Source organism: Aedes aegypti, chromosome 1 (assembly GCF_002204515.2).
Source record: "Aedes aegypti strain LVP_AGWG chromosome 1, AaegL5.0 Primary Assembly, whole genome shotgun sequence".
NCBI classification, from domain to species: Eukaryota; Metazoa; Arthropoda; class Insecta; order Diptera; family Culicidae; genus Aedes; species Aedes aegypti.
The window spans coordinates 279,453,112-279,480,911 of NC_035107.1; the positions used below are offsets into that span (position 1 = coordinate 279,453,112).

The window sequence follows — 27,800 nt, forward strand, 5'->3', positions numbered from 1 at the left end:
TTTGTATCAAACAACGTATTGAGGTTTGCATCATTGATTCGGAAAATAAAATATATATTTCACTTCGCCATTTTGGAATTATAACTGAAACACGGTATTTGGAACACATAAACAACCGTGCCCTAATACCGTGTGTTGGCACCAGGCGATTGCATTCTAACATTATTTTTGTTTGTTTGTGTGTGCAACTTTAGTTCAAGTTTGTCATGGCTTTCTAAATACTACTAGAAATCCTTGTGGAGAGTGATACGGTAGTCTGACGCTTACAACTTCAGGATACTGCTCCTCCTTGCAGCAAGGTATTCCCATTCGTTGACCGTCTATAGTCGAGATCGGACGGCCAGTCCGCATCCGAATAGCCAACGAGCGTCGAGTCGCCAGTCGCAGAATACACCAATTTCATTGTTGTCGAGATCGACCTCGGCATCTGCCCAGATAGCATCGACTTGATCCTCCGCCGGGAAAAATCTTTGTCGGAGTAGGATAGATCCACCGCTGGGACTACTCTGAGTAGCACGTAACGTATCAAATCTGCAATCTGGAACCTAGTAGAGAGTTGGACATCTCAGCAAATGCAGAATTAGAGGATCATGGTGTTGCAGTTACTCAGGGAAATAGTTCGGATCTTAGAAAGCAGAACAACCACTCAGTTATTTTTAAATATTTTTTGATCAACATGTATAGAGAATCTCTTGTGCATCATGTCTGAATTAAATTCTAGTAGATTGGACTCGGTGGAACAGGCTCCTAATCCGTTACATCCGTTCGTCCATGGTGTGTTTCTTTTAATATCTAGTGTGTGTCTTTTCATCGTATGGGGGATCAGTAGTTTTCTGCTCAGGTCTGTTCTATGTACAAAATTTCAGTTTCCCTCTTTGTTCGATTGTTTGTTTTGATAAGTTTTTGCTATTTGCTACATTCATTTGCGTTAATTGAGAACCCGAACCCGAACTGCGTCCAAACCCAAACAGGGGTGGTAATATGTGGTACAAAAGGAGGCTTGGTTCTATGGGTAGGTTTGAACCCCCTACATCAATTTTTCTATTGAATTTATAATAATTTTTAACAAGGTTTCATCTCGTTCAGAATATATCGCATATAACGGGGGGAGATAAGCTCGATGTGAATAACCTACTCAAGTATTCGATGGATAAACTCCCTCTACGTTGTACTGGATTCATACTGATGAGCGGTTCTGGTTCACTATAACCATCGTCTAAAATCAGTTTAAGGTCATAAGATTTCCGTTTCATCGGTTTATCTATTTTTGGAAATGTTACTGTTTTCTAAATCAGCAAAACTTGTTGACAGGGAAACTAAGTTTCCTCGCGCTTAATACAAAGATCGATAAACTCTTGCTTGTAGGATGAAATTTCTCTTCGAGCTTGGATTCCTAACTTATAACAACTGCCTCAAACGTCTAGTTAACAACATGTCAGCCATCAACGTTTACACTGATTTAAAATCGAGCTACCAGACTTCGATCTACACGATTTAAATACTTTTGGGGCGATTGCCTATGCCCATTGTTTCTAGTTATCAGTAGTTTCAGAACGTACACAGCTATAGGATTAAAAGTCAATTTCAGCTGATCTGCTATTTGGTATTTTGGATGTCTTCTCCCGCGACATTTAGAGTCTATTTTCTATAGTTTTATTATAACCCCTCGCCCTATCGCTACTATAGTAATCAACTATTCCCTCAGTACAACTCTTTACAAAATGGTGGATAACTCGTTGGAAATCAAAAATTTACCTTTGAACTCATTGTTTTTTCTAAACTAGCTTATTTTTTGTTCTAAGCATCGTAAATTAGCCTAACTTAGTCACGCTTTCCCAAAATGCGCGCTACGAATGTCCTGCGAATCAAGTTACTGCTTAATAGAGAGCCCTTCCGGCGGCAAAACCAAGGTCGGTTGGTTCTTTGACAAAAAAGGTTCTATCACATCGGTGTCTTTCATTTTGAATTTTGTTCGGTTTACTTATGCTACACTTTTGGGAACTTTTTGAGCATGAAGCTGATGAGGACGGCGAAGGGAAACAACAGTAGTTCGATCGCAAGCTTATTTTTTGTTCTAAGCATCGTAAATTAGCCTAACTTAGTCACGCTTTCCCAAAATGCGCGCTACGAATGTCCTGCGAATCAAGTTACTGCTTAATAGAGAGCCCTTCCGGCGGCAAAACCAAGGTCGGTTGGTTCTTTGACAAAAAAGGTTCTATCACATCGGTGTCTTTCATTTTGAATTTTGTTCGGTTTACTTATGCTACACTTTTGGGAACTTTTTGAGCATGAAGCTGATGAGGACGGCGAAGGGAAACAACAGTAGTTCGATCGCAAGCAGCATTTCTGATGTCTGAAGCTTTTATAGCTTCTGAAAGGATGAAGCTTTTCCAGCTTCTGGAAAGAAGCTTCTCCAGCTTCTGGAAAGAAGCTTTTCCAGCTTCTGGAAGAAAGCTTTTCCAACTTCTGGAAGGAAGCTTCTCTAATTTCTGGAAGGACATTTTCCAGCTTCTGAAAGGATGCTTTTCCAGCTTGTGGAAGAAAGCTTTTGGAAGGAAGCTTTTCGAGCTTCTGGAGGCAAGCTTTTCCAGAATCTGGAAATAAGCTTTTCCAGCTTCTGGAAGGAAGCTTTTCCAGCTTTTGGATGGAAGCTTTTCCAGTTGCTAGATGAAAGTAGAACTTTAGGTTCAGCAGCAATCGGCGATCAGCACCAGTCTTGGGAACTGTGACCACAATTCACCACAGTTCATCGATTCTGCCATTCAACCAAACCACAAAGCAGCAGCAGCATCACTACACTGAACGAAAACTCCGGTCGCACATTGAATGATTTGTAATTCACATGATTATAAAACTTTACATTCCACATTTTGAATGACTATGAAAGAATATGATGTATCCACAGACTGTTGAGCAAACACCATCCAATTCAGAGATGAATTTTAGATCACAATAGAATGGTATTAGGCAGCTAATCGAACAATGATAACATAAATGAAGAGCATGCAATTTATAACGGATTTTAATTTCTTCCATGTCCCAAACCAAAAATCATTCAATTACTGTCTGAAGTACCAGACGAAAAGGGGATGGTCGAATGTCAAATCAATCTTCCAAATCTATACGTAAACATAACAACGGCAGCGTGGTTTTCCAAGCGTTTCTGGGTGAATTTAACAGGTAATTGCACTTGAAATCTTACATTAGCCCCTTCGGTATCATTTATTTCACACTTCTTAATGGTATCTACCAACCACAGGTTGCTAATATGCTGGTATTCCATGGAGCTCATACAATGTGTTCGGCAGGTTGGCATCTGTTCCCGAAGACTGACGAATAATACATTTTATAACCTCGTAGTGGAAATAAATAATAATGTACATTCATCAACAAAGTTCTGAAGGTGATTTTTTTTGTTTTGAATTCTTTTAAATTATTAACTAGAATGGAATAAGGATTGTTTACATGTGTGTATGATAATCATTCAATTTGAGGCATCTATTTGAAAGATAAAAATCATTCCAAGACTGGATGATTTTCATTCGGAGTAATTTGTAAACAGATGATTTTCGCGCAGATGAAAATCATCTTGATTGTGTCTGAAAATAGGTATGGGGCTCGGATGAGTCAATAATCATTCAATGTGCGACCGGAGTTTTCGTTCAGTGCAGGCGTTGCGCTGCCAACGGTTCACACACTGCTTGACTGTTTTTGTCTCTCCACTATGACCGTTTTCGGGCAGTAATTCCAAGGTGAATGATTGAAAAAAGTGTTAAATCATTCAATCGCTAATATTTCGCTAGTGTTTTCAACTAATTGAAATCTATTAGCTCTAACAGAAAGAGTACAATCATTCCGTTGCGATACATATAAACAAGTTCAATTTCATGCTACCTTTATCGAGCAAAAATGCAAAACCCCGAAAACCGCAAAAATCGTGTCACCACTGTGCTCGAGTCATTTCGCATTCGGGGTTGAAAAACGTTAGGAAGAAGAAGATTACAGTTTTGAAGAGCCGTGACATTTTTTGGTTTTGAACGGTCATGGTTTGCTTTGGATTTTGATGGTCGTGTAGAAAGATGTAAATGTAGAGGCGGTAAATGTTTGCTCCAGTACTTTTCTCATCACTGATCAGCACAACTCATCCTGCCATCTCTTGCGTCCTCATTACGACTTCATGCCACAGTTCGCACATATCGCTACTCCCTACCCCTAACACAGTCGCACACATATAAAAAATCTGAAAAATCACAAACACTCGCACGGCCACCCGCTCCCTATCACTAGATTTCCGCCATATCCCGGTTGGAATGTTCGATTGCTGCTAGGAGATCATGTTTCTGCCGCACGTACAGGCGGCCCTTCTTCCAGGGGTTCTGCAGCTGCAGCGGTCGGAAGTCGTCCCGCAGGCAGCGTTCCCTGGCCCCTATAACCGCCACCAGACAAAAGTTGTCCAGCTTGTCGGCGGCGTAGATGGGACCCTCCTTGCCCTTGAGGACCACCGCCATATTGAGCTGTTTTACTACCAGGTCGATCACCTCCCGTGCCGTAGTCTTCTGGGTTACGCGCAGCTTAAGGGACGTTCCACTTGGGAGCCCGGTCTCGTAGGCGGCGTACACCTGAACGATGCTGGTCGTCAGTGGGCTGGTCGGCTCTGCAGAAGGATTAGGTTCGCTGGCTGTGGTTGGCTCGGGAGGATTTGTAGTGGCTACCGGCGGAACAGGTCGTCGTTGGGAGGATTGAGCAAGGTCCGGTACGGTAGTGGCGGGTGCCATTGTCCGATGATCCAAAACGTCCGGTGGGAGTTGTTGCAGAGGACCTTGTGGTTCCTCGGCAATGTGTAGGGCTGTTTGGAAACCTTTTGCTTCGTTCTGTAGGGCGGTCAAGGTGGGCTTAAGGTACGTCGTAACGATCGGTTCATAGTCCGGTTCAATTTGGTTGAGCGTCTTCAATGCTTGATCACGAGGTTTTTTGCTAACTTTCAAGGGAGCAGGAACAACGGTTCTATTCTCGGTGTCTTCCCCAGCGGAAGCCTTCGTTACGCTGGCTATGGTGGCCACGAAAGGTGAACGAACACTCAACAGTGGGCTAGACGTTGCCGAATAGCTGGAGTACATCGTTGGAGGCCGTTTCTTGGTTGCGCTGGAATGTTCCGAGGATTTCTTCTTATCCACCAGGGTATCTTCGGACCTAGAGGGTGGTAATCGGGGAGTTACAAATTCCTTCTCCGGTTCAACCTCGGTCACCGAGTAGTAACTGTTGGCGGAGTTGGAGTAAGCCGAATCGGCACTGTTCTTCCGCGAATTCATATTGCTTACGTTGAGGAATCTTTGACTGTTGTACTTTAGCAGTTGCTCGGACTTGGAGTGTTCCGCATCTAGAAGACCGTTATGCCCTAAGGGGTGTTCAACAGCTGGCCCCGGCCAGGAACCCCTTCCAGGACTACTCTTATGAAATACCGGTGGATTAGTCGGCGGTTGCAGCAGCTGTGTTTCACTGCCACCTTTCTTCTCAGCACCACTCTTCTTTCCAAAGTACGTGCTCTTGTAATCCAAGATCTGCTTCATGTTCAATTCCGGCATATTGGCTCTGTCCCTAGCGTACCCTATGACGTCCATCAACCATCGAACGCCCTTCCACACCGTGTTCAACCCAGAAGACAAATCCTGAAGCTTAGCTAACCGATCCTTAGCTTTCTGCAGCTCCGACGTGCTGAAGGCCTCCCGATGCAGATGATTGGCCATCATAGTGTCCAGCTCCAGAATACATGACAACCGCGAGTACTTCTGCACTATACTGCTCTGGTACGACTTCAGGTGGATCATCTCGAAGGCCTGGATGGGCATGGAGAACAAATCGCCCCGCTGCAGCAGGATGTCCTTCTGGCCCGGAACGGCACAGCTGCTTTCCGCCGGCGGGCAGATGATTAGGAAACTTACATCGTTGTTCAGTTCGATCACTTCGACGTCGTACAGGCGATGGGCGACGGCCACGTCCATCGGGATGTCCATGTACTGGAACAGGTTGTGCACGGCTTTGGTAAGAATTTCTAGGAAGTGCAGCTGCACCTCCGTTGGGGCTTGGTTCTTTGGACGGAACTCCAGGATGCTGGGCGCTTTGTGCTGCTTGATGAGCTCCCATTCCTCGCTGTGGGGAAAAGAGAATAAGGGATTTTAGATGATGTGGTTGGATCGTGTTTGATGACTAATACATGTGTATGTGTTAGATTCTGATCTTTAAGGTACTTAATCACTATTTTAATGCAAGTCTCTTAAAAGTCTCTTTTGGTAATCAAAATGGTCTTCAAAGTCACCTTTTTTCCTTATTTTGCTTGCAGTTAACCCTGATTCTAGAGGCTCCAGAGAAACCTTCAGAGTCTATTTCCTCACTATCTCACAGGTTCTTCGAGAATTTCTTCACAAATTCCATGAAGAAAAGCTTCAGGAATTCTTCTAATGATTTATTCAGAGTTTTTTTTAATGAAATATTTTTTGGGACTCCTCGAAGGTTCTCTCCAGAAATTTCTTTAGAGATTTCTCCACCAATTCTACCAGCGGTTTTTCAAGGGGATGCTTAGGTAATTTTTTTCAGAATTTGCTTCAGGAAATCGTTTTTTATTTTAACACTATCACCTCCAGTGATTTCTCCAGAAATAACTCTAATTTTTTTTTTCAGAAACTTCACATTCGTTTAGATATTTTTACACTAATTCTTTTGCCGATTTCTGCAATTGTTATTCTAGACGATTTCCCAAAGATTGGTACATGATTTCTTTCAAGAAAATCCATGAAGTTTTGTTCCAGAGTTATGAAGAAATACGTTTAGGGATTTTTACAAGAAACCCTACAAGAAGTCGTACGCAGAATTCATCCACTATTACTTCTAAGAGTTGCTCCAAGAATGAATTTAGAGATTATTAGAAGAAATCTAGTAGGAGTTCTGCAAGAATTCCTTTATAAATTCGACCACATGAAATTACTCCACAACTTTTCCAGGATCTTCTCCAGAATTTCATCCAACTCCTGCAGTTTTTGTAATCACTTTTTGAGATATTTCTTGAGTAAAATCTCCACGGGTTAAGTTTTCCTATATTTCCCATTGCAGCTCCAGAGCTCTATTGATTTTCGGCGAACTAGAGACAAGCCGAATCAGATGATTACACAGCGTAACATAAATGACATTTTTGCATGTCTCAAGGATCAAATTATGTGTCTTCAGTAGATTCAGAGTTGCTGGATTGATGCCTTTCTCAGAAATGATTCAACACGTCATTATTTGAGCTACAGGTCGCCGAAATTGTATAAAACACTGGTTTCAATAATGTTTGCATGAAATTTAAGGTATGGTAGGTTTGCATCTCACGATTAGGTTCAGATTAAGCCAACTTTTTCAACATGCTCGGAGTCTCCATAAAAAAAAATCTTTGTTGTTCTTATATGACAAAATACTATACTTTTATAAACCATAAAAAAAACTTTTGAGCATCGAAAGTATTATGTTTATTCTGCGCGGCGCGTGAGTCGAGACGAGTCGCTCTCACCTCGAGTGACGTGAGACGACTAATGTTAATCAAATAGGAGCGAGTCGAAAATTGTCACCTCCTTCGACTCGTGCCACCTCACACGCCGCGCAGAATAAGCACAATTGTTGAGCAATTCTCGCTGAAACCAGGCCGCCATCGGCACCCATCGTTAGAATTCCAATTTTATGTCACTGATCGCTAGTTTTCGATAAAACTTAAGGGTGGTCCTTTCTGTTTTCTCAAATTGGTGGACCCCTCGTACGCCAGCTAGCTGAACAGTTTGCGAAAAAGCCCATTTTTAGATAAATCTCGGGTATTTCTTAACGGGATATGTCTCATATTTCGCTTGGAACACATAGCAAACTTAGTGGCATCGTATAGAGAAAAGATATAGCTTTCATTTAAACTTGAAAAAAATTTGGCGGCCATTTTGAATTTGGCCGCCATTTTGAGTTTTGTTAGAAAAATCGATTTTTCACCATTAGCGCACCGCTAGTTTTGAATTCTGAGATCACCATCAGAAAGCTAAGGAAAAATTGCGTAAGATAGGCTACAGAAACTAGGTGAGCAATGGTATTTACCCTATCAATTGAACGATTTTCTAAATCATGTAATACGATTTTGACGTACATGGCGAGTGCAATCAATACAAACATCATTTTTTGTACAACAAAGAAACAAATTTTCAACCTTTGGTGTTTTATTCGAGTCGAGTAAAGAATAAGAATATTATTTTTAGTGAAAAAATCTGGCGGCCACTTGGATTATGACGCCATCTTGATTTTAGGTAGTAGAATTAATTTTTCACCTTGATAGCACTCAGCATGTCGAATTTAGAGGCTACCAATAAAAAAAGGTTACGTATGCTCTTCTTCTTATTATTCTTCTTTTTACTGACGTAACGTCCCTACTGGAACCGAGCCTGATACTCAGCTTATAAATCCAGGTTATTAAACAGGAATTTTCTTTTTTAATGCGATTTCTGACAACAGAATAATTCTTTGACATATCTTTGAATTCAGTAATAATGAATAAATAAATTCAATAAATGAAAACATTGATTGTATTAAACAAAATATTTTTTACCCTATGCATTGTTGTTCATTGTATGAAGTTTATAGATTGCGTGTTGGGTCATTAGTAAGCCTGGTGGTAATATCTGTAGTTCTAACGAAAAACATTGACAAAAGAGCATTAATTTATAATGAAAGTCTTAAATTTTGAAGCAAAAAACATCCTTGATTTTCTAAGCCATAAAGTATCGTTTTTAGTACCGCCCATCATGCATGTGAAAAATAGTGAAATTGAATTATGAGAAGCAGGTTTTGTTCTAATGTGGACGTAATGCCGAAACGTAGGTGTATAATTTCGAGGTTAGAAAAACTGGCGGTCATTTTGGCTTTCGACGCCATCTTGGTTTTTAGCAGTTGCATGATTTTTTACCAACTCAGTGCTCATCATGTTGAATTATAAGGCCTCCGTTAAAAAAAATAATCAGATTCTATCTTCCTTATCTTATCTCAGCTGTTCAACTGATTGTTCATTTGTATCAATGGTCTTAGACCAAATAAATGAAAGAAATAATGCTGGTGTAGAGGTGTTTACGGGTAGTGGATGCCAGCGCGATGGCTCGTATAATTTATTATTATCTCGACGCTTTCGCGAAATAGCGCACCTTGGGTGCTGAATAACGGAATAATAGTTTACAGTGCATGCAAATAATGTGTAGTGTAGTGCGTTAATTCGGTTTAAAAGGAAATTTATTAATTTATGTTCCTCGTTCTTCTGGAGATCAGATCAATTGATTTGTTGTCCAAATTTCGCATACATATGAGTGTATAGTGTAGTACTGTGTGTATGTTGTTAGCTTACTACCATATTCTTATTTATCAAGAGTGGTGAGTACCTGTCGAGTTACTCGTTCAATGAGAATCTGAGAGCTCACGTCTTTCTGCCATTTCAAGGTAGGTAAACAAACCTTTGCCATGGTTTCAACTTTAACTCCGCATTGCGGTTTCATGCTTATAGTTAGGACCATAACTGCTATATGCACCATTATGCGGAATTTAATATTTTCATTTTATACATTCTCACTCTCATGGTTTTCATGTGAACACGCAGAATGTGGGGTAGAAAATATTCAAATGCTCCAAAAAGAAGCTTGTAATGAAGTACTAGATCAACGGTAAGTTGTCAGGTACGCTCAATTTTCGCATGGATCTCATCCCATACAATGTTGCTTCAATTTACAATTGTATATCGTATTGGTGTACGCAATTCGTAAATAGGAGAACTTTTTGGACCGGGACACAATGCATATGTTTGTGTCTCACTTGATAGTTAATACTAGTGTTACACTGTCTGTTTGAGCGCAAATTTATGCATGGTGTTGTTGGTTTTGATAATCGCAATACAAGCTTTTAGTTTGTATTGCATTTATTATCTTTTTTCTTTTTTTGCTAACGCGAAAGAGTGATAGGGCGCAGCGAAGAGAGAGAAGTATCACTGTATTTGCGAACTGTGAACTATTGTGTATTCACTCCTTGATTTTGCGTTATGGTCACCTAAAGTCAATGTATTGGTGATCACCAATTATCGTACAAAGCTTTAGAAGCAATCTGAATTCAGATGATCCTTCTTTTTGGCTTTGGACGTCGTCGATTGCAGTTCGTTTTTTTTTCTTGCTTCGCAACAGAAACCGTATCTACAACAAAATGGCTGAGCATTCAGGTAACACTGGTACTGATAGTGCTATGCAGCATTCTAAATCTTCTTCAGGAGCATTTTCTGGACATGCTTATGGAGAAAATAAAAATGCTGTACTAGGACTTTCAGGTGCAAAGCCAACGACGACCACAAATAATGGTGGTAATTCTTCTCTTGCCGGCAAAGGCAAGAACTATGCTAAAAACCAGAGGAAGAAGCAAAACCGTAAGGCCGCTTTGGCCGGAAATGCTTCTCTTTCTGGAGAAACAAGTGGTTTACGTTCTTCATTGCGTTTGCAAATTAGACTTGAAAAAGGCTTTTTTAATAACGCTTTGAAGGATGAACTATTTAGGGACTTAGGCGTCCTCCTTTATCAAATGCCGCCTGGTTCGTCAATCCCATCATTCTACGGGTCTGGACTAAGATATGGCAAAATTTGGTTTTCTCCAGAAAACCAAGAAAGCCATGACTGGTTGTTCATTTGTATCAATGGTCTTAGACCAAATAAATGAAAGAAATAATGCTATTTTACAACTCGAAGATATGCAGAAGAATCATTCAGGTAGCAAATAACCGTTGAAAAAATCCTTTTTGATAATTTGTTTTTAAAACTAGTTAAGCTGAAGGGCTGGCTCTGTTCCAGTAGGGACGTAACGTGAGGAAAAAGAATAAGAAGAAGAAGAATAAGTGTAACGGTAGCATTGAAATTCAACATGCTGAGTGCTAACAAGGTGAAAACACATTCTACTACTTAAAACCAAGATGGCGTCATAATCCAAGATGGCCGCCAGATTTTTTCACTCAAATTAATACTCCTATTCTTCATCTGTTTCAAATAATACACCAACGATTGAAAACTTGTTTCTTTGTTGTACAAAAAATTATGTTTGCATTGATTGCACTCGCCATATACGTCAAAATAGTAGAACATGATTTAGAAAATCGTTCATATCATAGTGTAAATACCTTTGCTCACCTAGTTTTTGTAGGCTATCTTACGCGATTTTTCCTCAGCTTTCTGATGGTGATCTCAGAATTCAAAACTAGCGGTGCGCTAATGGTGAAAAATCTATTTTTAACAATATTCAAGATGGCGGCCAAATTTAAAATGGCCGCCAAATTTTTTTCAAGTTTAAATGAAAGCTATATCTTTTCTCTATACGATGCCACTAAGTTTGCTACATGTTCCAAGCGAAATATGAGACATATCCCGTTAAGAAATACCCAAGATTTATCTAAAAATGAGCTTTTTCGCAAACTGTTCAGCTAGCTGGCGTACGAGGGGTCCACCAATTTGAGAAAACAGAAAGGACCACCCTTAAGTTTTATCGAAAACTAGCGATCAGTGACATAAAATTGGAATTCTAACGATGGGTGCCGATGGCGGCCTGGTTTCAGCGAGAATTGCTCAAGTATTGTTTGACACATAAAGTTTGTGGCAAAGTGGCAAATTATGCAAATAAATAGGCATACAAGCTGGTAAACTTGCATGCAAGTTGGCTAAAATCGACAAATTCTGCCATTTTAACTGTCAATATTTCAAAACTAGACGTTCTATAATATTTTTGAAAACGGCAATCTTTCTTGAAAATTTCTGACAAATCGTTGTAGCAATTCTCTTTGGTATTTACTGTAGTTATCCTAAGAAAACATCTAGTTTGGAGAAATCTATAATAAGAAGAAATACTCTTATGGTGGTAAGCTCCAATCGCGTATTATCCTCGATTTTACTATAGTAATATCGAGGATAATACGCGATTGGCGTATTAACTTCGATGGAGCTTACCACCATTAGAGAAATACCTGGTCAGATTCTATTAGGAATCAAACTCTTAGGGGCAGTCCATTAATTACGTAAGACGATTTCAACGGTTTTAAGACCCCCCCCCCCTTCACCCCATAGTAAATTTTTTTTTTGTATGAAACTGTAGTATAGCATCTCTCACAGACGATTCTACCCCATTACCCCGAAAGCCATTTCCCCGATTGCCATCACCCCGAATTCCATTACCCCGAATTGACAATTATCTTGACATGATGATATTAATGACATTTCCCCATGACATTGGAATTCGGGGTAATGTCATTCGCGGTGATGGATCATTCTGGGTTTTGGAATTCGGGATAATGGCGTTCAGGTTAATGGCATTCGGGGTAATGAGATAGAATCCTCACAGACTACAACAGTATCGAGCCATTCGGGTGATTTATGTTTTGCATAAAATTGGTAATATAATTGGTAATACATATATTGGCGGATAAATGGGATGAATTTATTACTCGTGTGTCAATGATCGTTAAATTTTCCAAAGCCTGGTAGTAGGTCCGTCCCACTCGTGCTCAGATTGGGTACCACTTCTAGTACTGCATTTGGTCCCTCGGTAGTGCAAAAGGTACCCATGTTTGACAGATCACAGTACACTTTTCACGGCGTTCTAGATTACCTTATGAGCCATAAAATTTTGGGCAACTGCAAGGGACATGGAGGTCTTTAGGCTGTGTCTTTGCTGGTAGCGTTGCAAGAAGTGTGTTGGAAGGGATCAATGGAGCGAACGTTTAGAGCTGGGAATGGCTTGTGTAGTGATGGGTGATATGCAGAGGTGTGAGATCGGATGGTGGCCGATCAATGAGAGAATGTGCAAGTTGAGGATAAAAGGCATTGGCGTAGCTAAGATTTTTTTTTCTGGGGGGAGCCAGGGGGGGGGGCAGCGTGTTCTGATGTCACAAATGTAATATAGGGTAGATGTACCAGTTATGGCCATAGTTGTTCCCTATTTAGCCATACGTGATATCTTGAATGCCTTCACATTTTGAAAAATCTTTTGTGTTCTAGCAGTAAAATAAAGGATAAATCTTGATGTTCAAGCATTCAAAAAGATTAAAAATGTAAAAGTTATCCAAATTTTGCATACGGCCAAATAGGGAACCACTATGGCCATAACTGGTACACTTTCCCTACGTCGCAATAATAATAGTTTTCACAAATCTCGTATTTTTCATGGATTTTTAGTAGTTGTACTTTTTTATGATCCGAATGGATGTAAAAGTATTCCAATTTGCTGAGCACATTTAGCGGTCTCGATATATTTCAATTATGATTATGGACAACGTTACTTTTTAATTAGTTTAATGTTCTTGGTTTCTTCAAATAACTTCCTTCGGAGAATTCTTCGAACAGTTCCATTATCTCTGATTATTTGTCTTTTGAGAATTCCGCTAGGTACTTCTTTAATGTATCTTTCCCATTTCGTTTTGTTTGATTCATAACGTCTTGCAAGATATTCTTTAGGAATTCTCCCATGTATTTCTGGGATACCTCTAAGCATTTAGCAAACTAGAAATGTTGAGAAATTTATTCAGTAGTTCTGCTGGAAACCCTCTTTAGATCTGATGTAGGGTTTTTAAAAAGTTTAAGAGTTAGTTGCACGGTTTTCCAGAACCAGCTCGTAGAAATTTTTCCTAGAGTTCATGCAGGAATACTCCAATGATTGTTGCTGGAATTTATTAAGAAATTTCAATAGGGAATTTTGCAGAATTTTGTTCTAAGAATCCTCCAAATTCTTTGTTTTATTCAAAAATGTTTCTACAGATTCTCCTGAAAATTTTGTCATGTATTACTCCATTATTGCCTTAAGTTAATTGAGTGAATTATACATGCATAAACCATGACCATTTGACAAAGTTTCTGCTATAAATACATGCATCATTAGATTACAAGAAAGTAACAATTTATTCTTGAGATCCTCCATCAATGTCTTCTGGGAATTCATCAGGAATACTACACTTTTCGAATGGCTGTTCCTTCAAACACTCTAATACTACAGAAATTCTATGAATTTTTTTTCTGGAGTTTATCTAGGAGTCATCCTATAAATATTTCCCGATATTTCTAAAGAGCTCTTTTCTGGATTTTTTCATGGATTAATTTCAGGTATTTTAATTATAATTTCTACAGGAATTATGATTAAAAGTGAAGCCAGGTATGAAAACGTGTTGTGAGAAGATCAGTAATTTGCAACAGAATTTATGCAGATTTTTATATTTTGCATAAAGGCCTTAAAGGCGCGATGTTATTCCTGGCATAATGCCTGAAGTAAAGTTTTACATGATTCCCAGATTATTATCAATGTAAAATTTAAATGAAACTCATAAAAAAATGCTTGGATTAATATTATTTTTATCTTTGAACAATAGCTGGTGGATTAATTAATTCGAGTTTTTTTTTATATATTTTAGCTATACATCTGGGAGAATTTTCGATGAAAGGCCAGCTGATTTGTCTTGCTGACATTATTTTCGACACACTTATTCATTTCTATCATTTGAAAAAAATCTTCTACAGACTCCTTTTAGCTTTGAGTCTCACGGTCGATACCTTCTTGATCATAACTTTATTTTGATTCATATTATATTTGTATTCTGAATCTTGGAATAATTTGTAATTAGGCCTAAGGGAAAAAATCACAATTTTTTGAGAAGTCATTTCAAATACTTTGATATTATATGGGTATTTTTTGGCAAGAGCATATAAATTAATCTAGTGACATTGAACAAATTTATTTTCAGGCGATCTTAGTATTTTGACAGAATTTCCAAAGGATATTTGTATTTATTCGTTGTGGGAAAATCTATAAGAGAACGTTTGACAAAATTCTGCCAATTTTTATACAGAAATATCGTAGAAATTTCTTGTTGAAATTTTTAAAAACAAGACTTACCTTTTAAAATTCTAGATGAAATAACTATAGTAATTCTTAAAAATCTCATATGAAACGAAAATATATGAGAAATCTGGAGGGGGGCAGGTAGGAATATGGGTAGATTCTGGAGGAGAAGAATGCAGCGCGGGCGGTCATGCTGCAGCAATGAGGGACCCGGCAGAACGTGAAACGTTATAGACGGAAGCGGCAACAGCAAACCCGCCTCTTTCTGGAGAAAAAAACGCCGCCTGGAGGAAACGGAGTGTGAGGAGATGGAATAGCTGTGCCGGTTTCAAGAAACGCGTAAGTTTTATCAGAAGCTCAACGCATCCCGCAACGGATTCGTGCCACGAGCTGAAATGTGCAGGGATAAGGTTGGGAGCATCTTGACGGATAAGCGTGAGGTGATCGAAAGGTGGAAACAGCACTTCGACGAATCGCGCTGAGAGCGCAGGTAATGAAGGCCGAGACAGTACTGCGGGCGATGGAAACCAACCAGCCACCACATTGAGGGAGGTTAAGGATGCCTCACCAGCTCAAAAACAATGAAGCTGCTGGTAAGGATGGTATTGTAGCTGAACTCAAAAGATGGGCCTGGAGAAGCTGGTCATCCGTCTGCATCGGCTGAAAGGCACAATTTGGGAAACAGAACAGCTACCGGATGCGTGAAAGGAAGGGGTAATATTCCGCATCTACAAGAAAGGCGACTAGCTAGATTTTGAGATCTTCCTATAGATCACCATTCTAAATCCTTTCAAAATGTCGTGAATACCAGATCCCAATGCATTACCTTTTCATCGATTTGAGGCGGCATACGCATTGATTTAACCTTTCAGTCGTCGCGCAGTTTGCCACCGTCAGAACCATTGCGCTGCTGTTGTGAACGAAAAGCGAGGTTTTTTCAGCGGTGTTGTACAAAATACAACAGCGCGACGACTGAAGTGTTAAGGTGCCGCGTAGAACTATGAAAAATCATGAACGAGAACAGCTTTCCCGGGAAGCTCACAAAACTGATAAGAGCAACGATGGAAGGTGTGTAAAATTGTGTGAATACTTCAGGGGATTTTCAAGCCATTTGGATCCCGTCGGGGACTAAAAAGTGATGGACTTTCGGGCCTGTTGTTCAATATTGCCCTAGAAGGTTGGTTGGTTTGACTTTATTAACGAGATTTTTAGCCCTGGGCTAGTTCATCTCGGGACCAACGGCTTTACTTCCCTTCCGAAGGAAGTCGTCACTATAACTTTTTACGTCATAAGTGACTATGTCGGGGATGGGATTCGATCCCAGGTCCTCGGCGTGAGAGGCGAGTGTTCTAACCACTACACCAGGTCCGTCCCTGCCCTAGAAGGTGTTATGCGGAGAGCCGGGCTTAACAGCCGGGGTACGATTTTTACTAGATCCAGTCAATTTGTTTGCTTCGAGGATGATATGGACATTGTCGGCCGAACATTTGAAAAGGTGGCAGATCTGTACACCCGCCTGAAACGCGAGGCAGCAAAAGTTGGACTGGTGGTGAATGCGTCCAAGACAAAGTACATGCTAGTAGGTGGAGCCGAGCGTGACAGGGCTCGCCTAGGAAACAATGTTACGATAGACGGCGATCAGTTCGAGGTGGTCGACCCAACTCTACGGCGTACCCAGTATCCAGAAGATGGCCAAAGCTGGAAGGCTACGATGGACAGGGTATGTTGCAAGAATGCCGGACAGCAACACTACAAAGATGGTGTTCGCTTCGGATCCGATTGGTAAAAGAAGTCGTGGAACCCAGCGAGCTAGGTGGGCGGATCAAGTGCGCATCAATTTGGCGAGCTTGGCGCAGAACCGAGGATGGAGAGATGCGGCCACGAACCGAGTATTGTGGCGTGAAATGGTTGAATTAGTGTTATCTGTTTAGATGTTAACTAAATAAATAAAAAAAAAACGTAATACAGCAATTGTCGAACGAGAAATTCAGTAAATAACAAAATTTTCAAAGAGATATCCAAGTTTTTTGTTAAAACACTGAGCAATTCACTGTCGAAAAATAAAAAAAAAACATTTACAGTGCAAATTTATTGCTTCACAAGAACAAATCAAATAAACTATTCCTAACTAGAGTGGAAAAAGTTTTTCACACAAGTCATCCCAAGGCAAACATCAGACGGTACCCATCTGCCCAACTTATACGAAACGTGCGTTCATTAGCAGTCACGTCGTCGTTTTGTATCTCGCGAACTTGCCAATTTCAGTCCGCTTCCGATTCCGATGGCTGGTAAATATACGGAAATCTTACGTAGATAAATTTACTTCCTGCAACGGGGAATCGAAATAAAACAGTTCACAAGCCGGTACTTACGCTGACACGTGCGGATTGTCTCGGATCTTGCAGTGCGGCAGGACGTTCGGGGCCTTCACCGGAACCACCACCTGGATCACGTCCACCGAGCTCTGCATCTTCAGGTAGCCCACGTAGAGGCCCCGGGCCAACCGGATGTTGGACACCTGATGGTAGTTGATTTGGTCCTGAATGGAGTTCATTAGCAGCTCGTTGATGCTGCTGTCCTCCGTCGAGAGGGCCAACTTCTTGTGGATTTTGTTCAGCGGTATCCAGCGGGAGTTTAGCACCGACACGCTTTTCGGATTCTGGGGGCGGACGCGAAAAACAGAAGATTAATTACTCTGGACGAGGATAACAGGCTCATCGCAGCTCTTACCTTTATGCAGTTAACACAGGATAGCACCACGGTTCCGTGCACGTCTCGCAGCGGTTTGTAGTATAATTGACCTAGATCCGTAATGGAGAGGGCGGATTGCATCTGACAGGCCGCCGACAGCAGTTTGGTGCGGAAGTGAATCGCTGATGAGGCGTTCCGTTCCATGTCCATCCGCAGCAGCTTTACGTCGTCCCACGTGCAGGCCACCTGAAAGCGTGGGGAAGGGGTGTGCAGAGATAAATCGTTAGGGATGTGGTTCTCAAGCTTTATGGAATCATCTACGCGAGAAATTTCGTTAGGGTTAATATTAATTTGCATTGCTAGTAACTAAAATGATTTCCACATTCTGCTCCTCAGCAGAAATTATTTGGACAGAAGCTGCCCGAAAAAGCTTTTCCACTAAATTCCACCAGCTTTTCTCTAAATTTCTGAAGAAGCTTTTCAGCTTCTGGAAGGAAATATTTGTCAGCTTCTGAAGGAAAACTTTCCGTTTTCTGAAAGTATGGTTTTATAATATGGAAGAAAGTTTTTTCAGTTTCCGGAAAAGAGATTTTTTCATCACTCATAAGACGCGACGTGAGACAGGACACAACACTTATTGTTCTTACAACGATTAAAAGGAGTTAAAATTACCTTTTTAGTCGACCGGTTTCGGGCTCGATGTTGCCTATCTACGGGACGATGTCCGACTGTATGTAATGTTTGCGTGTTGTCGAGGTTCTTACGTTAGCAAAACCCCCAAGAAATTGCGTTTTTTCATCTTTACTTGATTTTTTTTCAATCTTCAAGCTTTTTCCTGCATCTGGGAGAAGCTTTTCGAAAATCAGCTTCCAGATTGAGAAGAAAGCTTTTACAGCTTCCGGAAAAAAGCTTCTTCAGCTAGACGAAAGCTTTTTTTGCTTCTGGATGGAAGCTTTTGCAGCTTTTGGGAGAAGCTTTTTCAGTTTCTGGAGATTGTGGAGATCGTTTGCAGCTACCGTAATCCGGGGTATCATTGATCAGCGGGGTAACATTGATCGGAATGACTCATCTCATAATAAGTTGGTATCATCATTTATTGATGAAACATTTCCGAAGCATGAATGTTATTTCTCTTTCCTATATTTATGAGCTATTAAAAATTAAGATTTTTGCAAAAATTGCGTTAGCTTTGTGCGTAAATTTGTCAAGTTTGCGAAACAATGATTTCAATGGTTAAGGATGACACTACCGAAGATTCATGTCTCACATAAGTTCTGCAAGCGATATGAGCAAGGAAAATGCGGTTCTCACTAAAAATAGCATCGCCAAAAACAATTCCGCTGTCAAATTTTTTATAACTATGTTCAATTAGGCAAAATTAACCAATTACTGTTAAGAATGTATAATTCCCTTAGGAGATTGCCTACCTTTAGGCGTATTTCGCTGTTAGAGTTTTTTTTTAATTTTAAAATAACTAAAAAGTAAATGAGATGTAAGCGTTTGGACATCATATTCGGCTTCAGGGGGCATGATTTAAGTAAGTAACGACATTTTCAATATTACCGAACGTTGTTTACATGGATGATCAATGTTACCCCATATCAGCTAAATGTAAAAATCACATAAAACATTGTTGTAAACAGGCTTAAATCTTTCAAAAACCAAAATACAGTATATAGTCACGAGCTATGGGTGGCAGTACTTGTTTTAAAAATATAAAACTCAGAGCATTTGCATTTTTGAATTAAATATTTAAGAAATATCCTAAAAACTGATCAATGTTACCCCGGATTACGGTACTTTAAAAAAGCTTTTCCAGCTTACGGAAGAAAGCTTTCCTAGCATCCAGTTACTGGCAGGAAGGTTTTCCTTTTTGAAAAAGACACTTTTCGTTTTCTGAAAGCAAGCTTTTCCAGCATCTCATCTAGAAGAAGCTCGTAAAAAAATGTTTCCAGCTACTAGAAGAAAGCTTTTTTGCGTCTGGAAGGAAGCTTTACCAGCTTGTGGAATAAAGCTTTTCCAACGTCTGATAGATGCTTTTTCAGTTTCGAAGAGAAAGCTTTTTAGACTTTGCTGAACCATTTTTCAGCTTCTGGAGACAAGATTTTACAATGTTTAAGCAAAAAAGCTTATGTAACGACTGTACGGAAACTTTTGCAGCAGTACGAAGCTTTTCTAATTTCTGAACAAAGCTTCCCTAATTTCTTTTCCAACTGCGAGAAGGAAGGACTTAAGGAGAAGCTTTCCCATTTCCTAAACGATTTTTTTTCAGGTTTTCCAGCTTTTAAAATGAAGCTTTTTCAGTTTTTCCAGTTTTGGGAAAAGAGCTCTCCCAGCTTTTGAAAAAGTTTTTCCAATGTATGAACGAAAGTTTTCCGGTTTCTTAATGAAGGTTTCCAAACTACTAGAAAGATTCTTTTCCAGCTCCAAAAATTAAACTTTTCCAGCTTTGGGATATAATTTCTTCTGAAATTTTTTTTTTCTAGCTTCTGGGAGAAACTTTTCCAGCTTTTGGTGGAAGCTTTCTAGTTCCCTGGTAAATACTTCGAGCTTTGATTTCTTCAGGAATTGCTTCACAGACTTCCTAGTATAACTCCAGCAGTTACATGATAGTTCTTCAAATATTTGTTCGAAATATTCTGTAGGTATTTCCCCAAATATTTCTCCTGATAAATTTAACAGGAGGTTTTCTCATAATTTGTCTGTAGTTTTTTTCAGCAGAGCTTACCAAGATTTCTCTCTGCTTTTATCAAGACTCACATCCAGCATTTTTTTTCGTGTTTTTCCAGTACTGCTTGAAAAAGTTCGTTTAGGGTTTTCGTACAGGAATTGCTTTAGTAACTCCTCCATGAAAATTTTTGAAGATTTTTTCAGGAATTTGCCAGCTTTCAACTCCAGAGTTGAATAAATTCTCACGGGAACTTCTTCAGGCAGAGCTTTAATAAGTCTTCAAGTTTTGTGCTTTCAGAATTTTATCAACGATTGCTCCATTGAATTATTCCTATTTGAAATTAAAGTTTCACCCAGGGTTTCTCTTCTTATTCCTCCAAAAGTTATTTTTTTCCAAAGATTCCTTCAGGCATTTTTCAAAGAATTCTTACAGAAGTTCTTCTAGAACTCCAAACAAGTATTTCTCTAGAATATATAATAACGTGTTATCCAAAGATTTCTTTACAAAGACTTACATTTTTTTAATTTTTCCGAATATTCATACAGCAATTCCTTTGTGATTTCTCTGGTTAGGGTTAGAAACTCCTATAACAGATTACTAACAATTTTCGAATTTTTTCGAGGGGGTTATCCAATAATTTTGTTATAAGCTTTACAGCGTTTGAGTCGACAGTTTTAGATAGATTCATCAGAAATGTTGGCCAGAAATTTGTTCAAGGTTTCTTCTTTCAATATTTGTAGAGATTCCTCAAATAATTCCTAACACACATTTTTATCCTCTGCAAAAATCTCTAAGACGTTTTTATATGTTCAAGAAGAATTCTCTTGGTACCTTTCGAATAACTTTTCTTAGATTTTTCAAGATTGCCAAGAATTTTCCTAGTGATTCTGTCGAAATTCTTACAAAAATTTCTTCAAAATATTCTATAGATTTTCTTTGAGATTCTTTCAAAGGGGTAATTTTTTTGATAAATGCTGGAAACTATCCCGAATAATCGTTTGAGGAAATCACGGAAAAATCTGCGAGTATTGCCGGAGGAATCCCTGGAGGAGTTCCTGGTGAAATCCCTAGAGGAATTCAAAGAGGAATCCCTGAAGGAGCTCCCAGAGAAATCCCCGAGGGAATCTCTGAAGGAATTCTCGGAGTAATATCTAAAGGAATTCTCATAAGGAGTCTTCCATCAAGACCCCGGTGAAATACCTTGTGGAGTTTCCAGAGAAATCCATGACGGAATTTCCGGATGAATCCCTAGAGGAATTTCCGCGGGATTTCCTAGAGGAATTTCTGGAGGCATCCCTAGAGGAATTTTCTGAAAGAAATCGCAGATCTCGGCGAATTTCCGGAGTAATCTCTAAAGGAATTCACATAAAGATCCCTGGAAGAATTCCCGGAAGAATTCCTTAAGAAATTCCTATAAAAAATCCAGGTAGAATTCGAGGAGAAATCCTTAGAAAAATTTCCAGAGGAATCCCTGAATGAATTCCCGGAGAAAACCTTAGAGCAATCCCTAAAAAAAGGCGCGGTAAATGGGTGGGCATGGCGTACCATTGGTACTTCGTGTACCTGCAGGAATAAAATAGACCCCTTTGTGCGGTCCTTAGCCTCTTGCCCAGCAACTCCTATCCCTACCTCCTCGTGGTACTGGCCGGGGTACGAGTAACCTTGGGGAAGATCGGGTAACCAACCCCCGGTGGGAACTTTGGTCATATGCTGACAGGGAAGGGGGGGTTTGCTTTTGCAAACCTGGAGCGTCTGTACTCCACGTAAGGAGCGGCTCACAACAGCGTCTGTTCCCCATGTCAGGGGCGGCTGATCATCGTCCGAGTGCCAAAGAAGGACTCTAAGCTAAACGGCGCACTATGGCCCTCCGAACATTTAGGGGGAATGGTCCTCCGGAAATCTAGGGGGTTGGTGTCAGGCCCTGCAAGCCAACCGTAAAAACACATCAGCACAGGAACGTCAACGAGAGAATACGGACCGGAACAATCGGCAAAGACCACAGCGACAAAAATGGACTAGCGATTGGAAACTCGGTACGTGGAACTGCAAATCTCTCAACTTCATTGGAAGTACTCGCATACTCTCCGATGTACTGAAGACCCGCGGTTTCGACATCGTAGCGCTGCAGGAGGTGTGCTGGACAGGAGCATTGGTGCGAACGTTTAGAGGTAATCATACCATCTACCAAAGCTGCGGCAACACACGCGAGCTGGGAACAGCTTTCATAGTGATGGGTGATATGCAAAGGCGCGTGATCGGGTGGTGGCCGATCAATGAACGAATGTGCAAGTTAAGAATCAAAGGCCGATTCTTTAACTTCAGCATAATCAACGTGCATAGCCCACACTCCGGAAACACTGATGATGACAAGGACGCATTTTACGCGCAGCTCGAACGCGAGTACGACCGCTGCCCAAGCCACGACGTCAAGATCATCATAGGAGATTTGAACGCTCAGGTTGGCCAGGAGGAGGAGTTCAGACCGACGATTGGAAAGTTCAGCGCCCACCGGCTGACGAACGAGAACGGCCTACGACTGATAGATTTTGCCGCCTCCAAGAACATGGCCATTCGTAGCACCTATTTCCAGCACAGCCTCCCGTATCGGTACACCTGGAGATCACCTCAGCAGACAGAATCGCAAATCGACCACGTTTTGATCGATGGACGGCACTTCTCCGACATAACCGACGTCAGAACCTATCGTGGCGCCAACATTGACTCCGACCACTACCTGGTGATGGTGAAACTGCGCCCAAAACTATCCGTCATCAACAATGTACGGTACCGACGCCCGCCCCGGTACAATCTCGAGCGGCTGAAACAACCGGATGTCGCCAATGCGTACGCGCAGCATCTTGAGGCAGCGTTGCCGGATGAGGGCGAGCTCGATAGGGCCCCTCTTGAGGACTGCTGGAGGACAGTCAAAGCAGCCATTAACGACGCTGCCGAAAGCGTTGTCGGATATGTGGAACGGAGCTCAAGAAACGATTGGTTCGACGAGGAGTGCCAGGAGGTTTTAGAGGAGAAGAATGCAGCGCGGGCTGCAATGCTGCAGCATGGTACGCGGCAAAACGTGGAACGATACAGACTGAAGCGGAAACAGCAAACCCGCCTATTCCGGGACAAAAAGCGCCGCCTGGAAGAGGTGGAATGCCAAGAGATGGAGTTGCTGTACCGTTCTCAAGAAACGCGGAAGTTCTATCAGAAGCTCAACACATCCCGCAAAGGCTTCGTGCCGCGAGCTGAGATGTGCCGGGATAAGGATGGGAGCATCTTGACGGACGGACGCGAGGTGATCGAAAGGTGGAAGCAGCACTACGATGAACACCTGAATGGCGCAGAGAACACAGGCACAGAAGGTCAGGACAGCGAAGGCGATGGCTACGTCAGCACAGCGGACAGCGGAAATCAACCAGCTCCCACGATGGGGGAAGTTAAGGATGCCATTCAACAGCTCAAGAACAACAAAGCCGCTGGCAAGGATGGTATCGGAGCCGAACTCATCAAGATGGGCCCGGACAGGTTGGCCGCTTGTCTGCATCGGCTGATAGTCAGAATCTGGGAAACGGAACAGCTACCGGAGGAGTGGAAGCAAGGCGTTATATGCCCTATCTACAAAAAGGGCGACAAACTGGAGTGTGAAAATTATCGTGCAATCACCATCCTAAACGCCGCCTATAAAGTGCTATCCCAGATTCTCTTCCGTCGTCTATCACCTATAGCAAACGAGTTCGTGGGAAGTTATCAAGCAGGTTTCATCGACGGCCGCTCGACAACGGACCAGATCTTTTCCGTGCGGCAAATCCTCCAGAAATGCCGTGAGTACCAGGCCCCTACGTACCATTTGTTCATCGATTTCAAGGCGGCATACGATAGTATCGACCGCATAGAACTATGGAAAATCATGGACGAGAACAGCTTTCCCGGGAAGCTCACAAGATTGATCAGAGCAACGATGGACGGTGTGCAAAACTGCGTGAAGATCTCGGGCGAACACTCCAGTTCGTTCGAGTCTCGGCGGGGACTACGACAGGGCGACGGACTTTCTTGCCTGTTGTTCAATATTGCGCTTGAAGGTGTCATGCGGAGAGCCGGACTTAACAGTCGAGGCACGATTTTTACGAGATCCGGACAATTTGTTTGCTTCGCGGACGACATGGATATTATTGGAAGAAAATTTGAAACGGTGGCAGATTTGTTCACCCGCCTGAAACGCGAAGCAACAAGAGTCGGGCTAATGGTGAATGCGTCGAAAACAAAGTACATGCTGGTTGGCGGAACTGAGCGCGACAGGGCCCGCCTAGGAAGCAGTGTTACGATAGACGGGGATACCTTCGAGGTGGTGGACGAGTTCGTCTACCTTGGATCCTTGCTGACGGCTGACAACAATGTTAGTCGGGAAATACGAAGGCGCATCATCAGCGGAAGTCGTGCCTACTATGGGCTCCAGAAGAAACTGCGGTCAAGAAAGATTCACCCCCGCACCAAATGCACGATGTACAAAACGCTCATAAGACCGGTAGTCCTCTATGGGCATGAGGCGTGGACGATGCTCGAGGAGGACTTGCAAGCTCTTGGGGTTTTCGAACGCCGAGTGCTAAGGACGATCTTCGGCGGCGTGCAGGAGAACGGCGTGTGGCGGCGAAGGATGAACCACGAGCTCGCTCAACTCTACGGCGAACCCAGTATCGTGAAGGTAGCTAAAGCTGGAAGGATACGCTGGGCAGGGCATGTTGCAAGAATGCCGGACAACAACCCTGTAAAGATGGTGTTCGCCACGAATCCGGTCGGAACAAGAAGGCGTGGGGCGCAGCGAGCTAGGTGGATGGACCAGGTACACCAGGACCTGGAGAGCGTGGGTCACAGTCGAGGATGGAGAGAAGCGGCCATGAACCGAGGGAATTGGCGAAATATTGTTGGCGAGGCTTTATCAAGATAATTGATGTAAAGCCAAATAAGTAAGTAAGTAAGTAATCCCTAAAAAAAATTGCAGAGGAATCCCTGAAGGAATTCCCGGAGTAATCTCTAGAGTAATTCACATAAGGATCCCTGGAGGAACCCCCAGTGAAATCCGTAGTGGAATTTCCAGAGGAATCCCTGAAGAAATTACCGGATGAATTCCTAGAGGAATTTCCGGGGCATTTCCTAGAGGAAATTCTGGAGGAATCCCTAGACGAATTTCCTGAAAGAATTTGCAGATGAATCCCTGGACGAATTCCCGGAGTAATCTCTAAAGGAATTCACATAAAGATTCCTGGAGGAATTTGCGGATGAATCCCTTAAGAAATTCCCATAAAAATTCCAGGCATAATTCACGGAGAAATCCCTTGATGAATTCTTTATGGAATGAATCTTAGCATACACTTCTAAAGGAATTCCTGGAGAAATTTTCCGGAGGAATTTAATGATGAATCCCTGCTGGGATTTTCAGAGTATTCTCTAAAAGAATTTTTAGAGTAAAACTTTAAGGAATTCCCAAAGAAATCCCTCAAGGGATTGTCGGAGGAATGTTTGGTAAGATTTCCGGAGGGATCCTTTCAGAAATTCCTGGAAGAATCCCTGGAGGTTTTTGAGTTTTTCTTAGAACATGTTCTTAACACAAATACTTAGTACATTAGATTTTTTGTGGGAATTGCATTTCCGAAGAAATATCTTCCTGAAGACTTGTACAAGTTCGCTGAGGAACCTGTAGACAAATTCGCTGAGGAATTCTTTGAGAATTTCCTGGAAGAATTTTTGAATATATACCTGGAGAAGTTCCTGGACGAATTCATTGGGAAAATTAAACTAGAATCCTTCGTCACTGAGTAAAGCCAATTTATGATATCAAGTATGAGTTTGCAGTGGTGTCAGGTCATTGGGCCGAAGCATGTTAGGCCGAATGGGTCGACAGGACGAAACTTTCGAAACATGACAGGAACCGTTCTTTCAATGATTCGTTGACGTGTTTTATGCATTTTTATCAAGAAATAATTCCTGATCTTCAAAAAAAGTTTTTTTTTGTCGGGTACGTTTTGTTTCATGTCGGGTACATAACTGTCAAACTGCATACATTTTCGCGTTGACATTTATAGCCCCGCCTATCTCTGCCAGCAAGAGATGTTCGGACAGCGACGCCAGCGGCATTCTTCTTCTATAGTTCATTACCTCTATTTCCTCGGCAGACCCATGTGCAAGAAATAGAAATAGGGGAGGATCGAACTTTCTTTTGTGTAAAGCCGCCTAACGCACCCTTAATGAAGTGCTCTTGGTTAATGGAAAAGTCAAAGCATAGCATACCATAGCATAGACTGACTGTACATTACAATCAGTTGTAGCTACTTCGTGATTGATTGGAACAGCAAGAATTGTAGGTAAGAATTGCACTTCTATCCAAATGAATAAGGGATGGACGCTTAGTGCGCATTTTAGCAGCTCTCATATTATTGATCAATAACGGCGCCGGCCAAGTCTTTACAGTCAGTTGGTATGGGGAAGGAATGTTAGTGTGTAGTGATGGTTGCTTCCAGAGACCAAAAATACCTCTGGAGGAAAAAGATCTGGGAGTCACCTTTGGTCGGTGATGCGATTCATGAATAATGAGAAAACATACGACTCCTTACTTAAAACTAGTTTGGAGTTTTTATCTCGCGATGAAAATACAATGGAAGATATTGATAGAATATAAAAAAGTACATCAACATTCATAATGCCAAACTAAAAAAGGGACCTCTTTTGGAATTTAGGCAAAAAACGTCTCTAAAATGGCTAACGGCTTTCGGGAAAACGTCGCCGACAATTTTTAATGTCCCTATTTTAGTACCAAGCAAACATTTTCAAAATATTTAGATTTCTAATTTAAGTGAACATATAGATGTAATTAAATAGGAACATAAACATTATTTTTTCATTGTTCTGAACGAGAGATAATCTTTTATATTTGTTGTTGTTCGGATAATATACGGACACTCTGTAAATCTTAAATATTCTACATCCAACCAATCGCACCAGTGTAGATTTATACTGACATTTGTAATACTTCTTCTACTTTGTGAGCAATATAGTATGCAAGTTATTGATAGGAAACACTCTTGACAATAGAATGACATTTGTCAAATGAAACGTCATTGAATCTGCTATCAATCGAATTGTAAGTAAAGTAAAGTAATGTGAAAGGTATGTGTATATTGAAACTATTTGAAACAGGAATAAGTGTTTCTGTCGTCATTTGTAGTAAGGAACCAACCATAGTTTGTTTGGAAATTGCATAAAGGTAACGTTGTCAAATGTGTTATCATAAGTATGAAACGAGCTCATCAGTTGGCAATCCATCCTCGACTGAATACTAATATCTTTTCACACAGGCACAACTCGAACCGAACACGATTGGTCTTGATTCTGTAGCTCACCCTACAGAAGCATGCAACGGAATTTAAAAACCGCAGTCAATGGGAGAGTTATATTCCAAAAACACTCCAAATCCTCGCCGAGCTTGCTCTTCGTAAAACCTAAGTGCAGAATGCTAAATAATAAACGCGACTTAAGAAAAAAAACCATCCAAGTT

The 27,800-nt window shown here is 41.2% G+C and overlaps 1 protein-coding gene across 3 annotated transcripts in view; it reads right to left on the minus strand.

Moving 5' to 3' along the window:
* Positions 1-650: 650 nt before the first annotated feature.
* LOC5576566 overlaps positions 651-27,800 on the minus strand; it is a 680,673-nt gene continuing 653,523 nt past the window's right edge. For all 3 annotated transcript variants that reach the window (XM_021837955.1, XM_021837954.1, XM_021837953.1), the window contains 3 exons: positions 17,623-17,829; positions 17,265-17,551; positions 651-6,147 (listed from right to left, as the gene is read on the minus strand). In XM_021837955.1, coding sequence (XP_021693647.1) covers positions 4,284-6,147; positions 17,265-17,551; positions 17,623-17,829 — 2,358 coding nt within the window. In that variant the 3' untranslated portion in view covers positions 651-4,283. The remainder of the gene's footprint in view (positions 6,148-17,264; positions 17,552-17,622; positions 17,830-27,800) is intronic.